This window comes from Myotis nattereri (genome assembly GCF_964212035.1).
Source record: "Myotis nattereri genome assembly, chromosome: 17".
NCBI lineage: Eukaryota > Metazoa > Chordata > Mammalia > Chiroptera > Vespertilionidae > Myotis > Myotis nattereri.
In genome coordinates this window covers 48244671-48271101 of record NC_138092.1, presented here as the reverse complement: position 1 = coordinate 48271101, position 26431 = coordinate 48244671, and the positions used below count along the sequence as shown (strand labels likewise).

The following is a 26431-nucleotide window of genomic DNA, read 5'->3' as shown; positions in this document are numbered from 1 at the left end:
CGCAGGGCCTGCTGGACCCCTTCTGCAGGTCACAGAAGGCCGAGCCCCACAGGGTGTCGTGGCCACTGACTAGCTTTTCTCTTCTTGAAAAAGGGAGATCATGAGGCTTGAACTAAGAATAGACTTTAAAACATTATTCAAAAGAAAATAAGTGACCAAGGGCAAAGTGGAACGCCCAGGGCAAAGCCGTGAGGGTGTGTAAGGCGTGCATTGTTGCTGGTCTTTTCTGTGGGAGATGCATTTACACTCTGCCGTGAGCCCCCCCCCCCCCCCATCCATTTTAACGTGTGCTCTCTGTGAAGGAGGCACTTCACCTCCACGTCTAAGATCAGGGACCACTGCCCGCATCGCAGAGGCTCCCCGAAGGTATGGCACGGAGAACCTGGCCGCCAGCTCTGTTCTCCCTGTCCTTCCAGGTGTCACCGACACACCACCACCCCGGGGGCGCAGGAGAGCAGCGGCAGCACGGCCACGCGGTCTTGTCCTCCCCGCCCAGGGGGACGGTCGGCCTGAGGTAGGATGCCCACACGCCTTGCCCCAAGGGAGCAGCTGAAACGCAGAACAGTGAGAGACAGGGTCTTCCGTGAAATGTCCCCGTCATGGATGCGACGCCCTTTCTCTTATTCCCATGGTTTCCCCGTCCACTAACTATGAGTGCAAACTCATTGCTTTGTTGTTGTTGTGACCGTTCACAGTAAGTTCTCCTACAGAACGGGCCATGGGGACGACTGGGACGCCCAGCATCCTGTGCACGGACCCCGGGTGTAAAGGAACCACAGGGTCGACTTTCTTCCCAGAGCCAGGAGCCCCGTAACCAGAGTGCCAGACACTTGAGAAACAAGAGAGCACTTGAAAGTACCTCTTTCAAAACTCAAGAGTATGCTCTCTGCTGGGATTTCCCGTGTGTACGTGTTTGCCTCAGTGCTATGCACATGGCCAATGTCATGTCCGCAAGTGGGCAAATAGGACCTTAGGAATTAGGGCAGCCCAAAGTAACAGCCCGGGGCCCTGGCCCCAAAGCCACCCAGCACACAGGAAGGCCTGGCCCGCAGAGAACCCTGCTGTTTCCCGACTTTTCTCGATCTTTCGAGGGGTGTCCAGCCCCTCCAGCAATGCCCATTGAGTTCCTCCCGCTGACTACGCACCCTCCCTTCGCAGGAAGCCTCGGGGAGAGGGCAAGAAGTGCCGGAAGGTGTACGGCATGGAGAACCGGGACCTGTGGTGCACCGCCTGCCGCTGGAAGAAGGCCTGCCAGCGCTTCTTGGACTGAGGGGCTCGGCCACTGGGCTCAGCCACCAGGTCGCAGCCCCCGGGTCATGGCCACCAGGTCACGGCCACCAGGTCGCGGCCACCCGGACTGTGGTGCACGGCCTGCCACTGGAAGGCCTGCCAGCGCTTCCTGGACTGAGGGGTGCAGCTGTGGCCACTGGGCCTCCCGCCCTCACCGCCACGGCAGCTTCCGGAAAGCGCTCTTCCTTCAGACAAAACACACCTGAAGCCCAGGAAAAGCCGTCCAGGGGGCCTGGTGGAATTTCAGAAGAAAAAAGGCCACATGGCCCGGTGCACCCAGAGCCGCTTCCCGTGCGCGAGAGGGCGTCCCCATCCTCTGCCGGGCCAGGCCTGGAAGCGGTGGTCTCCGCAGCGCTGGGTCCCACGGAGCCATGTTCCCCGGGAGGAGGCGTGTTTTGATGAGCTTCCTGAAAAATGCCGTTTCGGGGTGGGGGACACCCAGGGGAAGCTGCGGGTGACTGTGGCATTTGTGTCAGGACAAGACTTGCTTTCCTGGGTCTTCCCCGTTGCCATGGACTTCTTGGGCAGCTCTGGCATCTTTCCCGTGTCTTTCCTGTTTGTTTTGTTTTGAAGAATGGCCCTGCTTGGAGGAGTGCGGGCCTGCAGGCCGATGGCGAGTGGGATCACCAGCCGACCGCAGCTCCCAGCGGCTCCGAGGGAACACCTTGAAGTCTTCCCGGGACCTGGAGAGCCCTTTCCCGGCTCCTCTGTGGCTCAGCTCCGCCCGACCCGGCGGGGAGGCCGGGAGCCTGGCGCTCCTTCCAGGCATGTGCAGCTGGGGCTGCGGGCCGCCGCTGGCCTGGCCAAGCCGCTGCCGGTGCACCGGGCACCGGGCTTTCCCTCCATGCTCCCACTGTCTGTCTGAGCAAAGGTCAAGAACTCGAGCGGGCCCCGCGGTTTGCTCTGGACGGCAGAGCACAGCCTCCGGGCCGGGCAGTCTGTTCGGAAAGCGGCGAGGTCGGCCGACCGACGGGTTCTGTGCACTTTGGTAGGTTTTATGCTTTAGCGCGTCTGGGGGACGGGTCTGTGAGCAGCCTAAGCGCTTTATGGGTAAAGGGAAAATCCAAACCTTTGTTTTGCTTGTAAAAATAGTGGAGCTGTTTGTCAGGAATTGGCTCAGAAGGGAGCCTAGAGACACCAAAGGAACATGCACTGTAGGGCGCTCTCGGCTTCGTAGGGCGCTGGTGCTGTGCTCGCTCTCCAGGCTCTCTGGCCTGGCGGGTGGCGGTGCTGGTGGTGGTGGTGCTGGTGGTGGTGGTGGTGGTGGTGGTGGTGTGGAGAGAGGGGAGTCGTGTCACGCCCTATAGATTCGTACCCCCTCCCGATTGCCCTGGAAGGAGTCACTTCTCCTCTCCCTATGCAAAGAGGTACGAGCACCTTACGGATGACTGTGAGCCGGGAGCGGGGTCAGCACAGGAATGTGAAAGGACATTGCACAGGGAAAGTGTAATATCTGTCTAGAGGTTGACACAGCCTTTTGTAAAGAGTAGGAAGAAGTCGTGTAGAATAATAGTTACTCTTCTTATACATGAGGAAGTTCTGTGGTGTGACATCCACAATCTATATTCTTATATTTTGGCAATTTGATTTTTTAAACTCTCATATGACTTTTTAAACATGATTCCTTCGAAGAAATCCTGTTTTCCCCCTCCATTTATATTTTTTCTTTAAAAACACTTATTTCAAGAGAGCAGGAAAAGAGCTTATTTACTATCACGTCTGGAAGCTCCCTCAGCAAGCACCAGGGCATCAGCTATAATGTGAGCTTCGTACGGACGGGGTTGGCCAAGAAAGGGCGTTGTTTTCAAATGCAAACATGGCTTTGCACCCCCTGCCCTAGCGGGTCTTTTCTCCTCCCTGTGCTTCCCGATAGGTGCCCTCGCTGTGAGCTGGTGCTGGTGCCTGAGCTGGGGTGGGGAGTCCCCGTGAGTCCAGGGCTGGCCAACATCTGATCAGGTTCCCCACACACTGAGGCGGTGGGGTGCTACCTGGCACAGAGGTTTCCTCTGCAGCACCCCTGGCTCTTGATCCTGGGATTAAGTCACTAATCACAAATGATTAAAGTGATGAGGGCTTCATCCACCACCACCCCCACACACAGAACTTTGGGATGCAAGGGAGAGACCATGCTATGGGCAGCCCTGCACCTGGTCCTGGAGACACCGGGCACGCGTGGTTCTGGGCTCTGGCCTGGATGTTAGCCGAAGCACAGGCACAGCAGAAGGTGGAGCGGAGGGCCCTTCCCTAGGAGATCTTTGCCTTTCTGACACCTTCTTACACACGCCTCCCGCCCACGGGGGCTCCTGGCTCCCGCCAGGCGTGCACAGAGCCTCAGTACCGCCCTGCAATGCGGGCCCCCCTTCCCTGTACCCAGGCACCTGGTAACTAGGGGACCACCGATCTTTGCCTGGCTGGCCTTGAAAAGAAGGAATTCAATTTCTTGCAGGCCACCCAGGAAGCTATGAGTTGCAATATACAAAACTGATTGTAAAAGCTAAATTTTAAAAATGTAGAGCTATTTTGTTATACTTTGGAACTAAACGAAGTGCCAAATTAAGCCCGACATTCACTTCCTCCATCTCTGGGGCACCACGTTCCTCTGTCCTCACTTGGTGGAGGGCGGAGGGAGGTGGATGGGGAGGGGTGTCCCAGGGCCAGGCGGGGTCCGTCCATCACAGGGACAAGTGCTGCTCAACCCCCCCGCCCCCCGCCACGCTGTCCCTGGCCCCTCAAGGGCGCGGCCACCTGCAGTGAGCAGAGAGCGCCTTCCTTCTGAGCCAGGGGTCCGCCTCTGGACGCGGCCCATGACCTCCCTCCCAGACTCTGTAGGGAAGCGGGCGGCAGCTTTCGCTGGAGAGTGCTTAGGGAGGAGCGGCAGGACTGGCACAGCTGGAGCAGAACGCTGAGAGCAGCAGCAAAAAACTACACTAATGTTCATTCCTCAGGGAAAGCTAAGGGCGTGTGAAAGAACTGGAGGAGCGGAAGGCTGGGAAGACTGGTTACCGCTAGATCTTCTAGTCAGAAAAGTTGGGGTGTTTTAGGACATGCTATCATTTCGAGACAAATTGACATGAATTTACACTTTTGGCGGCGGGGACACTGGGGGAAGGGGAGAGTGTTTCTCAGTGGCTGAGCTGCATGGAGGGCCGGCCTGGATGGCTTTCTCCCAGGGTCACCACGAGACCAGACTGGCCTTGGCGTCCCTCCGCCTCCACCCGGGGGGCTGCTCTGGCTGTGAGCCGAAGCCGCGGGAAAGCTGGGCGTCTGGCTGCGCTGGAGGGCGAGGAGCGATCTTCCCGGACTTTTCTGGACAAGGTGCTGCTTTTTCTCATGATCCTGTAGAATTTCTCTCCACCACGTCACCTGCCGCGCTGAGGGGAGGGGTGGGAGGAAGTTCCTAGCACGGAAATGGTGCAGACACAGAGGCTTCTCTGGTGGGAATGAGCGTGGGGACCATTTTGGGAAATGCACTGGGCACACAGGGCAACTGAAAACTTTCTTTCTCTAAGAAAACTACCCTCCGGCCCACAGGTCTCCCTGCCCCTCCCGCGCCTCGGGCCTGAGGGCCTCCCTGTGGAAACTGTTTCCTTGTGTCTGTTGCCATTGCGACTGGTCAAACCGCAAGCCAGGAACGCAATGAGGCTGGCGCGCGGGTGCCAGCTGTATCCCCAATCCGGCAAAAAAATATGCGACGTGTTTCATTGTGACTGACTTTGAAAAAAGCCCATACTCAGTGGCCTAGAGCAGCGATTTTCAACCTTCTTCACCTCACAGCACAGAGACTAATTATGAAAATTCTGCAGCACACCAAATATATGTTTGTCGATTTGACCAAAAAAATAAGTATAATTTTAATTCATTGACACCAGATGGCTCGTGTTGTGCTGGCTGCTGTCATTTTTTATCTGACAATCTAAGGGAGAAGAGGCCAGTGCCCTGACCAAACAGTCGGGTATTGCACGTTTTAACAATTCTTGCAGCTCACTAGTTGGAAATCGCTGGTCTGGATGCTTTAGAAGTTGTATTGATCACAGGACCAGCAATCAAAGTGGGTTCTGATTTGTAAATAGTTCCTTTTTTTTTTTAAAGACAATCTCGTATTTTATAACTTCTCTGTGGGTCTGAGAATCACAATGCTCGTGTGTTGTGTCAGAATGTAATCGGAAACACAATGGCAGTAATTGCTTAATTTTCCAAATACGACAAGAACTCTGCTTAGGCTCTACACTCCTGAGAGACATACCGCTTTTACAGCCAGCGCTCATGCTTCACTCCTCCAGTTAACGGAGCCGGAGATACTTTCCAAGACGCAGTGTTTTGTAATCACAAAGAACATGAACATTTTGTGGGAAATGACCCCGGTTTTATACATTGTAGCTTCTTTTCTAAAATACAATATTTTACTGGACAGGAAGTGTTAATATTATAAGCCGTTCCTGTCTCCAAACTAAGGGCTATGCCTCTTTGAAGCAAGTGTTTTGATGCATGTTTTTTCAGCTAACCCTCTGCGACAGGGCAGAAATGTAGATCAGATGGAGAGATTAGTACCAGGGGACAAAGATGGCAACAGCGACTCCTTTGGTCATTACCAGTGTGTTTTCAAAGGTTTGTGGGGAGCGGTGCGGGGGGGGGGGGGGGGGGGGGAGAGACACTAGGAGTCATCCTATGTATCTTAAATCTAAAAAATGGTATAGATATGCCTATAGGCCATGGGAGAGAGATTCTTATCATTTTTTTAAGGTAAAATGATAGATTCTGCCACAAAGACAAGCTTACAATCCACCTTCCAGAATCACAAACCTGCATTTAACTAGCAGGTATCATTTGGCAGAAATTTCTAAAATCGTGGATGTAAGCCCAAAGGTAGACTTCTTAGGTCATCAGTGGTGTTTAAAATAATGTTGTCCTCAGCACTGACTCCATACCTTTCATTTGCTGATCAGGACAAGTGATTGTTTGGGAGAAGAACTCTCAGACACGCCAGGTGGAGACCAGAAAGTCACTGTGTTCCCAAGAGCTGGGCAGTGGGGAAGGAAGCGCGGGGAGTTCTCACCTGCACACGTAGTTCTGAGTTTTGCCATTCCACTCATCGTGCTGTGCAGTTTTTTCTAGCCCACTCACTGCTGAAGCAATAAAGCATCGTTTCTTCCTAAGATTTTAGTCATTCAGAAGAGAGACAAATTAGCCAACTATGCAGGTAACATCAGAAGAGAAGCTGGGATAGAACATCATACACCCGTTGGGCAACTTCTGTGCGGTGGCAGGGGTCGCTCAGACCTTGCTTTCACGTGGGCATTAGCGCCTGTACGACTCGCACGCAGTTAGGGCGCAACGTGGATGGTCCACCGGCCGCTGCCTGGCTGAGGCGGTCTGCGCATCTCTCTCCCTTGCTTGGAGCGTCTCCGTGGTCAGCATTAAAGTCCCCAAGAAGCGTTCGCTGCCGAGTGGTTTTGAACCAAGCAAGTTGGCTTCGTCTCTAAGGAGAAGCTTCTTCATGGTGCAGAGCAGATATTTCCGAAGGGCCAGGCAGGTTGTGAGTGAACGATGATTCGGATCTGGCAAAGGACAGACACTGGAGGGTGGTGGCGATCGTGGCCAATGAGGGAAAACACCCCCTTTGAAGGGGGACCCAGCTATAGACAATCAGAACGAGAAGAAACCAGGCCCAGGGCAGCTAGGCCTTCTGACTTGGAAGCAGGGCTTTCCCTGGCGTGTAACGCTCAGATTCTTGGCCGACACTGTGCAGGCCACAGAGAGCCTGTGAGTAGCAGAGGCAGCCCCTGGCCCCCAGATCCCACTGTTGGGGAACGGACACAAAATTTGCGTTCCACGGCCATCGGTCAAGGGCTTCTGTCAGCCCCACACCTGGCACTATGTGGGCAGCTAAATCAAGGAAGGGAAAATGGTTCATTCTCCCCAGAAATATTCTCATGGAAGCCTTGAATACGGAAACATGCTTAAACTAGCTCTGCCCCTGATCAAAATATGCTGAAGTATTACCCAGCTCTCACTCTGCTTCCCCGTCAGGCCACGCCCCAGGCCATCAATCAACTGTAATCCTAATTTCCTTCCTGTCTCGCCATGACCACTGTGGTGAAGGGTTGGCAAAGCAGCCTCGTGCCTTCGGAGGGGCAGCGGGGGCCCCGCCGGTTAAGACGGCGCAGTAGCCTCCAGGAGCCGAAGCCCCTTGCCAGCCCCTCCACACTTCTTGTCCGTCCTTCCTGCCTCGTGCCTTTCGCCCCAGGGTACTGCTTCTGTGTTTTCACCTCTCAGATGGCCAAATCCTCGCTTGAAAAACTGGTAGGGATGTGGGTGTTTCAGCGGTCACTGAACTCAGAATGGAATTTGTCCGCAGAAAATCCTAGCAGCTTTACCTGAGGACAAAGACAATCAGGGGTGAATGTGTCATGGGAAACACGGGACATGGCTGCCTTCATTTGGGTGGACTGAGCGACGTTAGACCACATCTTACGCCAGGTCCGAATAGTGTTGGGACAGTCACATTTATAATGAAACTAGAGGCCTGATGCATGAGGATTCATGCAAGAATGGGCCTTCCTTCCCCTGGCTTCCATCCGGCCCCACCCCCGGCCACTAGGCACCTGTGTATGCAAATTAACCCACCATCTTTGTTGGGTTAATTTGCATACTCACTCCTGATTGGCTGGTGGGCGTCACAAAGGTACAGTCAATTTGCATCTTTCTCTTTTATTAGTGTAGCTATGTCCCTTTCAAATGCATTGTTATTTGACCTCCCCGAGAACCCTGTGGGGCACAGGAACATTTAGGGTCATCATCACCCACCTCCCAGGCTGGCCTGGGGTGGCCTTGAGCCTGGAGTTGGCTCCTGCCTGCCCACCAGCTCAAGGGCAGGAGCTGGTTACCGCTCAGACCTCTGTCTTCCAGAAAACCAGCCCTGAGGAGACACGGTGACCCCCTCCCCTCCAGCCATTCAGCACAAAAGAAGGAGCCCGTTCATTCCTGTGGCCATTGCCAACGTGTCGCCCCCATATGCGCCCAGGGTGGCACGGTGCCACGTTCTGACAAAGCTCACATGAGGGTGTGTGAGGCTCTGTCTGGGGAAGAATTCCCATCTGGGCAGCGCGGGGAGCTCCCTCGGAGAGCTGCCAGGCCACCACAGCCCGCCACTCACCACAAAGGACTGGCTGGCCCTGGCAATGGACAGGCAGGTGGGCATCCTCTCCCTCTGCCCCCAGGGCCTGCCAGGCCCCACCTCAGCCCTCCCGCAGGGACTGAGCATGGAGGGAGGGCAAGGAAGAGGGCTTCGCCTGACTACCCAGGCGACCTCTGCCCACGTTCGACAGCAGGAAACAATGGCTTTAAAAATGGAAAGGAGGTGCTCCTGCAGGTGTCGTGGCTTTAATTCTATGTCCGTGGATGCAGAAAGCACCAGCTCCATCCACGAAGCCCCTGTCCTGCCGGTTTGGAGCCCAGATGGAGGGACAGGCGGAGAGGGAAGAGGAGGAACTCTGGAGCCAGCGGCCGCTGCCGGCGTTGGCATGACCCCTCAGGTCAGCGGTGTCGCTTCACAAACTCCCGCACCCCCAAGATAAGGATGCATCTCCTGCAGGTGACAACCCCTGGCTTTGCTCTGTAAAGCTTTTCCCTAGACCCTGCTGAGTGGACATCAGTGACTGTGACTGACCAAGCCCTGTGACGATAGGAAGTCCCTGCTTCGGAGGCTCCCCTGTGCCTGGGGAGCCGGGAGACTGCGAGTGGGGAGCTTAGAACAGAGTGAGATTTTCGGGGAAGAGCTCAGCACCCCAAATGTACTTGTGGCTTTAGTAACTGCAAAGGCCCCGGCGTAAAGAACCTAGGGATGTGGATCATGTAAACAGTGCCATTCATCAGTATTTTCCTACAACGCGCCCTAAAACTCCTATTTTTGTAATTAATGGTTGGACAGTGGCCCACCATTTACACGTGTGCTCTCTGGGGTAACCAGACATGAGTGTCGTTTCCAAATCTCTGTACTTGAAGGAGGACTCAGGATAGAAGCGATCACTCAGTCCCAAAGGGTTCGTGACCATCGTGGGCACAGGCGTGGCCTCGGTCACCTTCAGATGAGAGGCTGGGCAGCAAGGGGAACTGCAGTTACCAGTGCCTCTGTGTCCTTAGTCCATGAGGAGGTTTTAAAAGGTGTGCGTTAGGAAAAACAGCCACCTCTCAAATCGTTTTCTACATCAAAGCTGGACGATTGGGATGAACCTCTAACGCGTTTGTATGGGGTGGTCGGTGGGAACGATGTGCGTAGAAAGCGTGGCTCTCGGTGCTCGTGAGACCAGGCGAGGAGGCGGGTCCGAGGAGCCGCCTGCGTGTGGGGGGCGAGGCGGGGGGCGGGGGGGAAGGGGGCACGGGCTCCACAGCAGTGGGTGGCCCTCCAATTCCTAGAGACCTTTTCAAATACAACATCAGCACCAGTTGGAGGTGAGTGCGTGCTCACAAACATCGTTCATGTTAGTGAATGAATGTATGAAGTTACAAACTATGCATTTTCAAAGAGCAGTGTTTATTTTGTGTTAAATCCAAGTAGACTCTTTTCTTAGAGACTTACCACAACCACAAAGTATTCCAGATGAACCTGAGCGCATGTTGCTAGGGGCGGTAGGACTCCCGTCTGTAGTCTCCAGCCGGTGTATTAAGACGGTGCATTGAAACCTGAGGCTCTAACCAAGTCCGGCCGCTCAGTGACTCACTGGGAAATGGTTGGTATTTTAGGTCTTAAACAGAAAAGGGACACGTTGGTTGTCACATGCTGTGCCCAGTTCTTTGAAGGTATGTGTTCCAGTAACAGGGATGAACGATCCATCAACATTGCACAGAGTGAATGCGGATCGCGTTGGGTAATTACAGTGTGGGTTGAGTCTGGTGTGGTTCATTCTCCACCTAAGAAAACAATATCCATCAAAGGGTTTAGGTTGTACAGTTTCAACGAACAAAATATAAAAAATATTGTCACTTGGGGTGGTGAACACGCAATACAATATACAGATGTTGTATTGTGGAATGGTACACCTGAAACCTATATAATTAAACCAATGCCACCCCAATAAATCCTATAAAAAATATAATATTGCCCTGCAAAGCAAATCACGGATCTTTTTTCAAAATCGAATGGAGATAACTACTTCTATTTTGGGGAAGTTCGTGTAGAATATGCACGTTTTTCCAGGCCTCTTGTTATTTTGCAGTCTCATGAAAACTTTTCCGCTAATGACTTGCCTTGGTCCTTAATCAAGGCTGTACCCTGTTACTCGGCACGAAAACAGAAGCCCTTCCCTCCCTGCCGGGGCCGCTGTCTGTGTGTAAACTGCGGGAAACGCGCTGTAACCTGTCCTCAGCCTGGACACGTGTGTGCTACCTGTTTAGAAGTCCTGGGGGAATGTGTCTTTTTATATGGTTTTTAGCCAAATGCAGATGTTCTGATGCTACATTTCTGAATACCTAGCCGGCTGTCCACACAGCCTGTGGAGGTCTGCACTCCTTTTAGAGGCTGTCCCTCCGTCCGCTCCTCGCCAGCTTTTGGCCCATTGTACATAGATTTGTTGAATGTCTAATGACGTTGTTTTTCTAAATGCTGTTCTCTACAACTTTTTTGAATGTTTTTTTGCTTTCCATCGTTTGGGACTTTGTGTGTGGGTTTTTTAAAATTTGTTTCCTAAATACTTAACACCAGGAAAAATATTTCAAATAAACTGGTGCTAATTGAAGTAGAAGGGAGATGGCAGAGTGAAGCTGGACAAGTGTTCGCACCTGTTAAACTAAGCTGCACGCGCCCGGGGCACAGCGGGCAGTCCCTGCGGGGGCATCGGGCGGCCACGCATGTTTACAGCTTCTGTGGCCCATTTGTGTGCTTGTCCCCCTCCCCCGCCCCCCCGGCGAGGATGGGCTAGGTTGGTCCTATGGAAGCATTTAAGTAGAAGTAAAGGTTTATAGTAAGAATCACGTTAGTAATAGTCGTCTGGTCTTCGGAGTCTACGTCTGTAACCCCTCGTGTAACGAGGAGCTGGTGTTGCCAGGCTGGCCTGAGCGCGTTGGCTGCACCCACTGTTCGCGGGCTGCCGCGAGGGCTGCAGGGCACACTGAGCCAGAGCCCGGCGGCCACCAGACCAGCCTGACGTCCGCGGCGTCCACACACATGACTTTAAATGCACTTGTAACTGGTCAACTCTAGGAGGCCTGACTTCCACTTAATAAAAGTTTTTGTGTACCTGCTTCTCTTGGGGGCTGTTTATTTTAAAGGGCAACTAACTTACACCCAAGACAGCTCACTGGGGCTGAGCGGCAGAGGGGGTGAGGTTTTCACCTGGAGTGGCAAAAATCATTCACAACCACGTCTTCCCGTGTCCGCTGCAAGGCCGGCAAGGTCAGCCGGGTGATCACAGCTCAAGCCCGTTCCCTGGTCATGCTGTGCTGCTGGGCCTGTGGTCCCAGGTGTGCAGACCCACCTGGCAGAGAGAAGGCACTGTCCCTCCAGGTGGCAAGCCGGCCTGGAGATGGCCCCAGGCCAGGGTGATGCCCACTAGCGCCCGAGGTCCTCACCTGCCAAAGCCCAGCAGGCCCTGCAGCACGGCAGCAGGTCAGACGCGGCACATCCCAGCTTTGCCTCTTGCGAGAGAGGTAGCCGGGCAAGTGGTCCAACCTTGATGGATCTTGTCTTTTAATGGGAATGATCAGGAGAGGGCGGAGCGCATTAGTCTGGCCGGACAGTGTCTTTAGTCCTCCTCCCATCAGCCTCAGCTGGGGTGGGGAGGACGCGGACTCGCCCTATGGCCTGGGTCAGAGACATTCCTGTGCCCGGGGCTGTTGTGGGAATTGCTGGAAATAGCACGTCACCATGACAGAGAAGTACTCCCCCAGCCCCTGGGGCCCTCCGATGTCCAGCATGAGTGCCTTCAAATCGCAGGACTTCTCCCTTCCGTTTTATACTAAGGATGGCCTGCCGCTTACACACCACACCCGAATGTGTTCTTGGTGACTCCTGGCCTCGGCGATATCACCCCCTAATAGACCGAGCAGCGGGACGTTTATAGCTCAGCCTATGTGAGAACTGGAGGCTGATGCAATAGCACCCGCAGCCTTCTCCCACCCGCCCCCAGCCCAGCCCAGCCCCGGCCGGCCACCTCCATGACCTCCTCCTATTCAGCACAGGGGCCTGGAGCCCTTTGACCCTTCGTGAGGCACCGTGGGACGGAGGACAGATGGCCGTGGTTCCTGTGTGCTGGGCCGTGCACCGGGGCTGGGTCATCTCGTTCAGTCCCACAGCAGCTCCAGTCTTACATGGTTGGTAGCAAGTAGTGATCCCACTCAAACTAGATAAAGCAAATGCACGTGCGGGTCATTGAAAGCACGTGTCTTGCAGGACCCCACGTCAGATAATGTTGCCAGGCCTTGTGGAGTTCTAGAACCAAGATCTGCAAATAAGACAACCTCCCGCCACTGCCCAGCCCCGCCCCGCCCCCAGCTGCCTCCCAGGCTGCGGGCCAGGTCCTCTGCCTCCCTGTGAGCCGTTTTCCTGCTCACTCTGCGAGCTGCCCCTGCTTCTCCAGCCCATGGTGGGCAATGGCCAGAGAGGCCCACAGTGAACCCAGCGCGGGCGGTCAAGGGAGGGTGAGAATCCTGGCGCACTGATTCCAAACTCAGGCCCCTGCTCCATCAGCCAGGCAGGGGGGGGGGGGGGGGGGGGCCAGGGGTCCCGTGGGAGGCATGTTGCTTTTAGCCACAACATCATAGCATATGCGTAAATATTTCTGAATGCTTCCATCTCAGTGGCTGTACAATAACAGCTTGTAGGTACACATGGTTTCCTGAAATGGTCCCCTCTGTGGAAAAGAGAGGCTGTGTCCCATTTTAATCGCTTCTAAGCTCTTGCTACAGGTTGCCAAATTACTGTCCAAATAATTCGGCTCAATTTGCTCCCCTAACAACAAAGTGTATGAGTGTCTTGCTGTGTGTTCACCTGAAATGAGTTTTATCATTTTTTAACTCTTCCCTAAGTTGATAGGCATTCCTAGCTTGTTTATATTTCCTGAATACCAGCTAATGATACCAAGCATTTTTCTGTCAACCACTGATATGTTCTACTTAGAACCATCTATTCCTGTCCTTTGCTCACTTATCTTTTGAGATATTAACTCGTTCTCATGTATTAGGAGTTCTTTATTTGCCAGCTTCTGACTCACTTGCTGGAATAGTTTTCCCAATCTATGCGCATCTTAAATTCAGTCATGAGACATTTTTGCATGCAGATTTTTAAATCTTTGTATCATTACATCTGTCCATGTTTTCCTTTAAAATGTCACATCTTACACTCCTCACATTCAATATGAAAACATTCCCTTGTATTTTCTTTCCACTTTTATTTACACTATATTTTTTATTATCTAGAACATGTTGGTATAGGAAAAGCTGGAATATACTTTTCCTCCCCAAATATCTGGCTAATTGTTCCAGTCTCCCTAATGCTGACCTCAGCCAGTCTTCCAGGTTCGCAAGGCCATTCATCACTGAACTGTTGGGATAGTAGCATCTTCTCAAAGTCCTTCGTTCCTGATTAAACTCATTCATCCAAGTTCTCTCCCGTCCTTTTCCTGTGGGCTCTGGGCCCTGGTCGGCCAGGGGATGGGGAGCACAGTCCCGGGCCCACCAAGTCCCGCGCTGTCTTCGGCTGAGGTCCACATCATTCCATCTGGCCTTTGCACTTCCCGCCACTATCACCCCATCATCCACTCTTGTTTTTCCTTTTATAAATTTTTCAATTACAGTTGACATTCAGTATTATATTAGTTGCAGGTGTACAGCACAGTGGTTAGGCATTTATATAGTTTACAAAGCCTTCCCCCCAAAAGTCATCTAGCCGAGTGTTACCTGAAATACAGTAGGCACTCATTTATAACTTCAGGCCCAGCGTTTGGATTCTTTGTGTGTTTTTGACTCTTTTTTGGGTGGTGGTGGTGGTGGTGAGATTGCTTAAGATCTGCTCTCTTCCCAAATTTCAAGTATATAATACAGTAGTGCCTCCCCATTCCCTCCACCTACTGGCCCTGTGCCCACCATTCTCCTCTCCACCTTCTGTTTCTATAGCTCGCTTTTTTTTTTTTTTTTTACATTCCTCATATAAGTGAGATCACACAGTATTTGTCTTTCTGTCTAGCTTATCTTCCTTCGAATGGTGCCCTCCATCCATGTTGTCACAGTGGCAGGCTTGCTTTCTTTCTCGTGGCTGGTGCTGTCCCACTGTGTGTATGCAGCAGGCCTTCTTCACCCCCTCACCCCTCACCAGACACAAGGTCACTTCCCGTGTTGTCTGTTATGAATCCTGCTGCATGAACATGGGAGGGCAGCTCTCTCTTCATGACACTGATTTCACATCCTTTGGAATTACACTCCAAAGTGGGATTGCTAGATCACATGGTAATTCTATTTGTAGTTGTTTGGAAAACTCCCTTCCGTGTTCCATGGCGGCTGCACCAACTTACGTTCCCAGCAGCACCCCCACCAGCCGTGCTGTCTCCCGTCTGTTTGACAACAGCCACTCCAGTGTGCGAGGTGAGGTCTCACTGTGGCCTGATTGGCATGTCCCTGGTGATCCATGATGTCGAGCACCTTTCATACACCTGCTGACCATTGGTCTGACTTCTTTGGGAAAATGTCTCATCAGGTCCTTTGCTCACTTTTTAATTGGATTATCAGGGGGAGGGGTGTTTGTTTCTTGTGTGTGTGTTTTTTAAGTCCTACCTGGGACTCAACATGATTTCTCGCTGAGCAGGGCTGCCAATGAGAACTGGGCATTTTCACCACATCAGTCCTTAACCCAAGGACGAGAGCCAGGGAGCTTTGCCGAAGGAAAAAGTTCTGCCCAGGGTTGCACGGCAGCCACCACGTAAGTAGGCGGTGAACCTGCTCAGATGGGAGGTCTCCGCCGCAGGGCAGAGAGGAGAGCCTGAGGACAGACAGGTGGGTGCGATGCCCTAAACATCAAGAACCGCCTTTCCTGTCACAGTCCCAGCAGGGCTGCCAGGTCTCAGCAGGGGTGCCCGGATGTCACCGTTCAACAAGCCCAAAGCTGTGCCTTCTCACCAGGCAGCCAGAGCCATTCCTGGTTCGCCCAGCCCACCGGCAGCCCACCAGCCACGGGCAGGCTTCCCAGAAGCTGTGTTGCCTGGTAACCCAGCCAGCATTCATTCCATCCAGTTTCCAGGCCACAGAGCCTGAGAGTTAACTCAAGGTCTGCTTTTTTGGTTTTTTTACAGAAAGCAGGAGAAAATGCTTTGTTAACCTTCACTCACACATCCCATTCCTGACCCCTCTGAGCTCCCAAAAGCTTATCAGAAGCCACCAGTGAGCGACCTCGGATGCCCCTAAACTCTGTGTACAAGACCCAGGTAACTCTTCCCTGGCCCCACCCCTCCCCTCCCGTGATGCCTTCCGCTCCTGTTGGATGACACAGTCGCCACGCTCCGATCCTCCAGGCACGGCCGTCCTCCGTGGCTTTCCACCCCAGGACAGTCAGTCTTGGGAATCTAGACGTCTACGTTCGTCTGGCCCCTTCCACACGTGCTCATTTGGACCAGACATTCGTCACTCTCACAGGCCACGGTTACCAGTGCCCACAGCGTTGTCTGTGAGTCCACCTCTCTTAATACACAGCCTTACAGGAAGGCCTGGGGCGAGGGGAGTGAGGAAGGCCGCCACCGCTGCGTGGAGCACGAGCCTCTGTGAGCGCCGTGTCTGGCTTCGGAAGGTCCCTGCGTGCCTGCTGTCCCAGAGCGGCCCGTCAGCAGTAATGGCGTTCTGACACCTGCCAACCAAAGGCACAGCTCACTGCTGACGACAAGTCAACAAGCGGGGACAACCCACAGGCCGGAAGGATGCCCGGCTTTTGCAGTGAACTTCAAGTCCCCGGGGCTAAGAAAAGCACTGGTTTTTTGGGGGATAAACAAAACCAATTCCTCAATGGACTCTGCCCCTCCCTCCTCCCCTGCCCCGCCTGGCCAGCAGCAGGCCGGCATGGCAGCCAACGAATCCCAGAACGGCCATGAAACACGTAGTGTGTTGATCACGCTCTCTCTCTCTGACACCGAGGCAAAGGAGAAAGAAAAAAAGTGAATTTGCTACCATGGAAAAATAAAATTGAAAAAGTTAAGCAATAAGATATGAAAGATTTCCAAGGTGCATTGTTGAACAACAACAATTTTAAAAAGCAGGATATAGCCCTAGCCAGCTTGGCTCAGTGGGTAGAGTGTCGGCCTGTGGACTGAAGGGTCGCGGGTTCCATTTTGGTTAAAGGCACATTCCTGGGGTTGCGGGCTCGATCCCCAGTAAGGTGTATGCAGGAGGCAGCCGATCAATGATTCTCTCTCGTCATTGATGTTTCTGTCTCTCTGTCCCTCTCCCTCCCTCTCTGAAATCAATAAAAATATTTTTTTCAAAATCAAACAAAGAATGCATAAATAAGTGGAACAACAAATTGATGTCTCTCTCTCAAACCAATAAATACATTAGGGAAAATAAATAAATAAATAAGCGAGCAGGACACAGGCTAGTGCCTGGATCGCTGCTCCTGTTTGTATGAAAATGTGTGGGTGAGATGTCGTCGCTGGCTACCTCTGGAGAGCCTGGCATGTGGGGTCGGAAAGCCGTTTTGATCATGCATCGTAGTTCGGCTTGTTTACTGCATGCATGTATTTCCTTAATGTTTTAGATTGTAGATACACAGATAAAGGATGAGCAACACCACAAGTCCAGAAATAACTGTATAGCAAATAAACAGAGAAGAAACCAACATTTACAGACTGACGTCTATGAGGCGGCAGGTGTCTGTCCTGCTCCCTCCCCCCACTGCGCCCACGTGTGGCTGTGACGTTTCTGCCCCTGCGACCCAGCCTGCAGCCTCGCTTCCTGCTGTTCGCCCACCTCAGGCAAACCCCAGCGGCCCTGACCCGCAGGAGCTCCTCCCGGACGGAAGGCAGCCAAATTTGGATGGTTTCAGGGAGAACGTCGGGTGTTGGAGACGGAGATAAAACAACCAGATTCCTGTCTAGCAAACCGATGGGATCGCCCGGGGTGTAAAGAACTCCCTACACTGTCTCCGCGCTTTGCACACCCTTTCCGACTCAGGGTGCTGCTTTCAGGGCGACTTGCCCAGGTAGGAGGACAAGCATGCGGAGCCTCCTTGAGTTGGGCTGATGAAAACAAGATAAATACTTCTGACTGTTTTCATTGTTAATAAAACAAATTAAACATCAGTGATGTCTACCAATTACACTGTTGAGGTAGATTTCTATCAAACCCTTATCAAATGCTGCCCTCCAGTGGACTATTCAGTAAAACCTGTTAAAAATAGATTTCCAGCCCGCCCCCCCCCCCCCCCCAGGTGGCTTAGTTGGTTGAATATCATCCCTGCACTGAAAAGTTGCTGGTTTGATTCCCACAAATACCTCTCCAAAAATCATGCAAATGCCCCCAAAATGTTTAAATGCATACTGATTCATAAAAGTTGCTTCTAGAACTGTGTAGATTTGTACAATCATTTAAAAATCAGATGTCAGCAGCCCTGCTCTGGGTTTTAGGATGGTTTAGGCAGAGCTTAAAAGAGGAGTAGCTTTTACAGTGTAAGGGCATTTTAGCAAGAGAGCAGTGGCCCGCGGGGCTTGGTGTCCTTGCTCTGGACATATGGGCTCCCCCTTGGAAGCCTCTCACTTAGTTTAACAGAGCCCAGGACACACACACACACACACACACACACACACACACACACACACACGCTGCCAAGTTCTCTGAGCTTTAAAAAGTGCTCTTCCCAGCCAGGTCACGTTTGCGTTCACCGTAGACTTTCCCCCTTGAGAAGTCGGAGCGATTCGTAGCCTGCTCCCTGCGGGCGGGGGAGAGAAGCAGCGGGGCCAGCATCCTTCCAGGGCCTGGGCCCAATCCCTGCCTCTGGCCCCGCTGTGCCCTGTCATCATCCATCACCGCCTTGACATCCACCCGTAAAGTCGGTTAGAAAATACATCTAAACTCTCAGCGCCTGCGGGTCTCACAGCGGCCCGACTCCTACCTTTCCAAGCGCGGGACCGAGCCCTGCGGCCGAACAGCCTGCCTGCTGGTCCCTTTGCTCGCCGCGGCCCGGCCCCGGTGAGGCGGGCGGGCTGATGAGGTCACCCTCGCCCGAGCGGCCTCTGGGTCGGGGTGGGGGTGAGAACTCAGCTGAGCTCGGCCGGTCCCCAAGGTCACCCTGACAACCTCACGCCCGCCCAGCTACCCGGCGTCACACTCCCAATTCGGCTTCCTCTCCCCTCTCGGCGGGCCCGCGCGCACCAGGGTGCCTGTTTAAAATGACAAGAGCAGGAGTAAATGCCACAGGAGCGCCCTGCTGCTCGGCAAGCTCCATTTTCACATTGGAGAGAATTAAAGTTCCTGCTCAACCCCGGCACCCACCCTCCCAGCCCGGGCTTCCCGCGTGTCACACTCAGCGCCCGAGCACCGCCTCTCCTGCGCTCTCCCCGCTCCGGCTCCCGCCCCTCACCTTCCCGGCGTCTCCCTGGGTCCAGTTCCCTGGGCTTCTCCCCAGGGAGGCGCCTCCGCTGAAATGTCTCCCTCGCTGCCTCAGACTTTCCAAATGCCCGATCCGTTCCTTCCCCGCTCACGTCTGCTCGCTGGGAGAATCTCACCCCGGGGCGGGGGAGGGGGTGTCCGCGTGCCGGCAGCCTTCCTGTTCCCCACACTAACGCGCGTGGTGAGACGGCGCGGCCTTTTAGAGGCTTCGTGGGTGAAGGCTACTTCCCATGGTTTCTGCTTAACCAGAAAGAGAGAGAGAGCCAGCCACCGAGAAACGGACGCGGAAACCCAGCTCCCGCTGCAGCGCGGCAGGCTGGCCGCACCGCGGGCGGCGCGGAGGGAGTGGGGAGCCCTTTCTCCGGGCACTAGGACGCTCAGGGCCCGCAGAGGACACTGTGCCGAGCGTGGGCCCCCTGAGCCCAAGGCTGCGGCGACACCAGGCAAGGCTTTTACCTGGAAGGTGAACTATAGAGGAGGAAGCATATCTGAAAGCATGTTGGCTACGGGAAGCAAGTCCTTGAGGGGAGGAGTGAGGGGCTCCAAGAGGAGGGGCTCCCAGTGCGCCTCCGGGAGGAGACCGATACCCGCAGGGCTGGCGCAGGGGAGGGCAGGCGGCCCCTGTGCCCTGAGAAGGGGCGTGGGGCGCTACCGTCCAGTGGCTTCCACTTTCTTGGTGAAGAATATGAAGAACGCTGCCTGCAGCATGGATGTCAGGGGAGCGAGAAGGAATCATGAACCTGCTGGGCGCACCCCATATTCGGGAACACACTTGAGACGTGGGTCCCAGCATCACCTGGGATTTGTTAGGGACCCCAATGCCTGGCCTCACCCCAGCACTGAATCAGAAATGAGGCCCGGCCACCTGTTTCCACATCCCTCGGGGGTCCGGATACTCCTGAGCTGTGGCTGACACTCCTCCGTGTCCCTCCACGCCATCCCACACCCGTGTCCACAGGCAAGACGGACAGATGGTCAGGACCCGGGGAGGGAGAGCTGTGCGTGGTCGGCAGCAGACGGCCGTCTCCCTCTCCTGGTGCCATGGTCAGGGATGGCCGGGAGGGAGGCAGGGTGGCACGCCGCTCTCACTAGCCGATGACGGAGGGCTGGACGGGCAGAGGCACTGGGTGAGGACAGCAGTGACCGGAGACCAGAGCGAGAGTGCAAACCTATCAACAGGAAACTTTATAGGGACAGTCATTAGGATTAGATTCCGTTTCGAGTGACAGGAACCCAAAATAGCATTGGCTCAGACAGAGGGAAATGCATTTCTCATTCCCAGAAACGAAGTCTGGAAGTGTCGGGCCACAGCCAGTGTGCTGGCTCTGCTGCCCCGGGTTCCCAGGACCCACGCTCCCCATCCACCTCGATTCCTCAGGTGTGGCCTCATCGAGTGGAAAATGATGACATCCGCGTTTCGGATGGCCACATCGAGGGAAGACGGAGAAAAGGGCCAGTTCTTGCTGTCCTTTAAGGTTTCTCGATGCTACCCCCTGCTCTTCCTGCTTGTATCCTATTGATCAACACTTCATCTTATGGCCACAGCTACAATGGAAGTTAAGAATGTAGTCTATTTTCCTAGGCAGCTCAGCTAGCTATTACATAGAGGAAAGCAAGAGCAAATACTGGGACACAGTGAGCCGCCCCTGCCAACCAAAGCAAAAACCAAGTCCCTTACACAGGGCCTGAGGCTTTGCGGGAAAAGAGCGGGGTGAGAAGTAATAGCCGTGTGCATCGCCCTCTGCTCACTCCCTTTACAAAGGAAAAAGCCCAAGCCGTCTGGCTGAAGCAAAAAGAGAAGGTGTGGGGAGTATCTCAGAGGATGCCATCAGCCTGGAATCTTCTCCGTGTGTCAGCTCGCAGCTCATGCTGGCTGTATTTCTATGCCTCATGGTAAGAGGGCCCCCAGGCCCAGGGCCCTAGTCCCTCATCCTGCTGGTGGGCCGGGCAGAGGTCTGAGTTCAGTTGCCCCCACCCTCACCCCCGCTTGTTTCTCAGAGCAGTCTCCTCTAGCCAAGTGGTTCCCAGCCCTGGCTACTCACTGAGTCCCCTCAGAAGATTTTTACCAGTAAATTCCTGATGCCAGGGCCTCTCTTCCTAAAGCTGATTTGGTTGGGCAGGGCTGGGCTCCGGCATGTGAAGGCCCCCCGCGTGACTCTCCTGAGCATCCCCGAGACGAGCCCTGAGGGAGACGATGTGGGTGAGTAGCAGTTTCTCTGGAGTCACCGCCCCGGATGCTGTCATTGGGTGGCACGTGCTCCCCGACTGGGCCCTCTGGTACAAGGGCCCCTCCTTGTCCCGCTGGTCACACCTGGACCTCCACACCTGTGCTCCTGGTGAGTCCAGCTCTCCCTGTGGATCCGAGGCTCTCTTCCTGTCTCCCAGGATCTCCGTATCTGCCTGTCGGGGTTGGTTTTGTTGTTGAAGGACTGGGTGTGATTTCAAAAGGAAAATATATAAACTCTGACAGCCACTGCACTGCTGCTTGTGTGCATGAGCTTGTGTTCTATCCCACATATGAATGAAATTGCATGGTTCTTAGCTTTTTCTGCCTGACTTAGTCACTTAGCTTCATCTTCTCAAGGTCCATCCATGTTATCACAAATGACAATGTTTCATCCTTCCTTCTGGCTGAGCAGTATCCCATTGTATGCATGTACACATCTTCTTTATCCAACCATCTATCACAGGTTTCCATGTCTTGGCCACCATGAGTAATGCTGCAATAAACATTAGGGTGCATATATCTCTGGGAATACATGTTTTCTAGGTCTCAGATATATGCCCAGGAGAAGGATTGCTAGGTCATACAGTAATTCTATTCTTAATTTTTTAAATATATTTTACAGAGAAGAAGGGAGAGCGAGAGTGATAGAGAGTTAGAAACATCAATGAGAGAGAAACATCAATTCAGCTGCCTCCTGCACACCCCCTAGTGGGATGTGCCCGCAACCAAGGTACATGCCCTTGACTGGAATCAAACCTGGGACCCTTCGGTCCACAGGCCAACGCTCTATCCAATGAGCCAAACCAGTTCAGGCCTTTTCTTAAATTTTTTTTTTTAAACATGAAATATATTTAAGCAAATCTGAGTAACACAACTGTAACAATATTGATCAGTGAAAAAGAGGAGCACATGGGGTCAGACCAGGCTTCAAAGCCTCTCTCCTGTTCGCAACCTGGATGACCTTGGACTAAGCATAGATTTCATGACCTGCAGCACCTGCATGTTCAAACTAGTAACCTTGGCGGTCACCAGAGCATTGCACTTGTCTTGCCTCTTCTGAAGCCTGGAACAAAGTAGACAGTATGGGCAGCTACTGCTTCCCTCTGTGCAAGATAAAATACAGACAGTTCCTCATTCAGAAAACTCTATTTTCTATGTTGTATCTTCAACATCTAAAGAGACCTCGGCCGCCGCTCGCCTCCCGACCGGCCGCGCACCCCACTCCGGCAGCGACGGCGTCTCCGGCTCCGGCTCCGGCTCCGACTCCGGCTGCGGCTGCGGCTGCGGCTGCGACCAGGACCCCACCCTCGCCCCCGCTGCGCTGCCCTTTTCTTAAATTTTTGAGGAATTGCCAACCTGCTTTCCATAGCGGCTGCACCAGCAGTGATGCGGCTTCCCTTTTCTCCACAACCTCTCCAACCTTTGTTACTACTTGTCTTGTTGATAATAGGCATTCTAACAGATGTGAGATGGTATCTCATGGTAGTTTTGCATTTCCCTAATTGCTAGCGAGGTTGAACATCTTTTCATGTATCTGTTGGCTGTTTGTCTTCTTGGGAGAGATGTATTTTCAGATCCTCTGCCCATTTTTTTTATAATTGGGTTGCTTGTTTGTTCGGTGTTGAGTTTTATGAGTTCTTTATATTTTTGGATATTAAAATCTTTGTCAGCGCTATTGTTTGCAATATCATCTCCCATTCAGTCGGCTGCCTATTTGTTTTGTTGTCAGTTTCTTTTGCTGTGCAGAAGTCTTTTAGTTTGATATAGTCCAGTTCGTTTATTTTGCCTTTACTTCTCGTGCCTTCTGGGTCAAGTTCATAAAATGTTCTCTACAGCGAAGGTCCATAAGGTTGGTACCTGTATTTTCTTCTATGTAACTTATTGTTTCGGGTCTTATATGTAGGTCTTTGATCCATTTTGAATTAATTTGTGTACATGGGGACAGACTGTAACCCAGTTTCATTCTTTTGCATGTGGCTTTCCAGTTCCCCAGCACCCTTTATTGAAGAGGCTGTCTTTACTCCATTGTGTGTTTCTGACTCCTTTGTGGTGGGTGACTGATTCTTTTAATGAAAGTGAAATATACAGAACAATGGTCACCATGCTCCAAATTTCACATGAAACTCCAATTACCAGCTTTTGCTCTGTTGAGCAGTAGATGTTCTGATTTCTCTATGAGACAGAAGCTCTTGAAAGGCTATGAACTTCTCAAAAGATCTGAGAAGACAGGGTTCCGCAAGTCCTCACAAGTATTAAACCAAAGGTCTATAGTTTTCTAACTATGTGTACACAGACACCGAGTCAATACAGTGAACCAGGTGAGCCCTGAGGGAGGTTTTCCATTTTTGATGGAAATACGACAATGCCATACAAATTACTGCCAGTCAGCGTGTGCAACCTAACTACTTAATAATCTAAGGTTTAATGTCTGAGTTGACCATAACCAGGAACCGAGAAAGTTAAGAACCTCTGAAATAGGTAAATGATTGAGTCAAGCAAACCAATCTTGGAGGAACATGAGAAACAATAAACATGACAGCAAATAAATGAACAAGAAGATAATCACAGACTATGTTGTGAATTCTTCATTAATTCATTCAATGAACGTGGACTGCGTGTTGGCTTTGTATCCAGTGGAGTTCTGGTGCCAGAGATATAACAATAAACTAACATCTTGTCTCTCACAAAACATGTGTTTTGGTGAGGAGGTGGGACAGCCACAAGCAATACATAAAAACAGTCAAGTGATGATCAGGCTATGGAGAGAAATGGGGCAGGGGCTAACCAGGCCATGGCCTCTCCCCTGCAGTGACTTGCGTATTTGAGGTTCTACCTGGAGCCCTCCCATCCATGAATGGACCTCAAGGTTGAGATTCCATCTGATTTTGTTGCTTACCAAGCAAAGATTTTCAAAATATGTTCAATTAATCTTTAAAAATTCAGGTTAAAATATGTCATGTGTACCATATCCCACCCCCAAAACTGGACTGTGTGAGAAAATACAGAAGTCCATGCATTAATAAGCCAACAGGACAAATCCTGGATATTGAAATTATTTATTAGTTTTTTTTTTCATTTATGGAAACTCAGACATTTTTCCTAATTCATCTGCAATAAACATTGGTTATCTATACATATAAAAGCCTAAGCAACCCAACAACCGAATGACCGAACAGCCCGTCAACCGGTGGATATGATGTGCACTGACCACCATGGTGCAGACGCTTAACACAGGAGCTGCCCCCTGGCGGTCAGTGTGCTCCCACTGTGGTAGTGCACACCCACTCAGCTGACCAATGGGCACCAGATGCCAGGCTCACAGCCGGCAAGCGAAGCTGTAGCGGCACTAGCCTCTCCAGACTCCGTGGCAGCGCTATCAGGCAGCGGCAGGCGCAGCGAGGCCGGATTGAGCAGGAGCAGCACAGCGCCCAGCCAGGGCTCAGGCTGCCTGCTGCTTCGCACACTACTACATCCCTCAGGGGATGTCGGACTGCCAGTTTAAACCAGTAGTCCGACATCCCCTGAGGGGTCCTGGATTGCAAGAAGGCGCAGGCCAGGCTGAGGGACCTCACTGGTGCACGTGCACCGGGCCTTTAATTATATAATAATAAAAAATAAGCCCTAGCTGGTTTGGCTCAGTGGATAGAGCATCGGCCTGTGGACTGGAAGGTCCCGGGTTCGATTCCAGTCAAGGGCACATGTTCAGATTGTGGGCTCAATCTCCAGTAGGGGGTGTGCAGGAGGCAGCCAATCAATTATTCTCTCTCATCATTGATATTTCTATCTCCCTCTCCCTTCCCCTCTGAAATCAATAAAATATATATATATTTAAAATATAATAATAAATAAAATCTCTGAAGACTCTATATGCATTAAAAGACTAAATAATTCACAGGTGATATAAAGTTTCCCGGGAGAACAAAGGTTTCCAATCTTCTGAATTTGCTCTTGGGAGAGTCAAGCAGGAAGCCAAGTTTGTGGTGTTCTCAGAATTCAGATTTGCTTTTCCCTCGAGGGTTGAAAGGTGGGCTTTCTTGGAAGAGAGAGAAGAGGTAGCAGAGTGGCAATCTGTGGAGAGGGAAGTTGTCCACTCTCCTGGGTGAGTCCGACAGGCTGCTCCCTCCGCGCTGCTGTGAGACGGTCAGTCCTAGGGAGGCGCTCTGCCACGCGTCTGGGTGAGGATGCCCCGAGGGAAGGCCGGGAGATGCGGGACATCGGCCTGCTCTGGGAGGCCCCAGGAGAATGGTGGAGGCCCCGGCGTGGCCCAGGCACCCGGCAGCCGCAAGCACACGCCTGCCCAGGGTCACGGGGAGGGAAATGAGCACAGGGCAATGGCAAGGTCACCTGGAGGTTCTGGGTCTTTAACAAGAATGACCACCATCCCGTTGTCGTGCAGGGTTACGGAGTTTTAAGAGAATGCCAGGAAACACATGACACGGGTTGCTTTATCTCAGTCTCTGTATTATGCACAGATTCACTCATTGCATGCTCCGTAGAACATTCCACTGCTCTCCTGCCTTACACAGCGTGTGCTGGAGGCCTCCCAGGAAGGCCCGGGAGGGCCGCTCTGAGACACGGGCAGGTGTGACCCCAGGTGGCCGCCGGCCCGGGAGGAGCAGCAGGAGCTGGGACAGCGCCATGCCGCTGTATTAATAGACGTCTAAAAGGATTTCCTATTTCTGGATGGGAAAGTTTTCTAGATGGGAAAGAATTCTTTTTCTCACTGGGGAGTTCTCCACTGAGCTCTAAATGAAGACAAAAGGGACAGAATCCTAAAAGCAGCAAGAGGGAGCGGGGGCACAGGGCCCGTTGCCCTTGGGCTCTGCTCATTCCCAGGCGGGTCGTCCGCACCCGTCTTGGGGCGCAATCCTCAGAGAGCAGGAACGTCTGCTTTCGGCCAGAATTGAGGGCCCAGAGGAAGAGATGTTAAGGAGACTCTTGAAAGGCTGTTTCTTAAGGCGCAGACAACACGGTGTCTGTGAGGGCAGCGCAGAGGCCGCCCATAATCAAACCTCAGCATTTCTGCAGCAGAAAAAATAACCATGCGGAATGGGAAGAGAAAACAAAAATAGGCTCGTGTCAGACGGGCTTGGTGAGAGGGCGAGGGGTGCCCATCCGCGTCTAAAATTCTCCAGTTCTCCGTGTCCGGCTCTCGCGTGGCCTCCGTGGCGGCTCTGCTTGTCGGGTGCTCCCTTCAGCCGTTCAGACGACCTGTTCCACCCACTCACCAGGACGCTCTTCTGTGAGAACAAACACTTAAACATCTCCTTTCTCTGTAGCTGTCAGAGCTTAATTGCCATGAAGGCATTGTAATTGGAATCTGTAACTGAAATTTTACTC

The 26431-nt window shown here is 52.7% G+C and overlaps 1 protein-coding gene across 2 annotated transcripts in view; it reads left to right on the top strand.

Annotated features, from left to right (window-relative positions):
* Positions 1–17570, top strand: part of ZNF704 (zinc finger protein 704) — a gene marked incomplete at its 5' end in the record, with an annotated part of 137934 nt that extends 120364 nt beyond the window's left edge. Inside the window, 2 exons of one of the 2 annotated variants that reach the window (XM_081110941.1) lie at positions 417–514; positions 1159–2919. In XM_081110941.1, coding sequence (XP_080967067.1) covers positions 417–514; positions 1159–1270 — 210 coding nt within the window. In that variant the 3' untranslated portion in view covers positions 1271–2919. Of the gene's footprint in view, positions 1–416; positions 515–1158; positions 2920–17014 lie in introns of those variants that run through there. The other variant, XM_081110942.1, reaches the window with a different exon arrangement.
* Positions 17571–26431: the final 8861 nt, after the last annotated feature.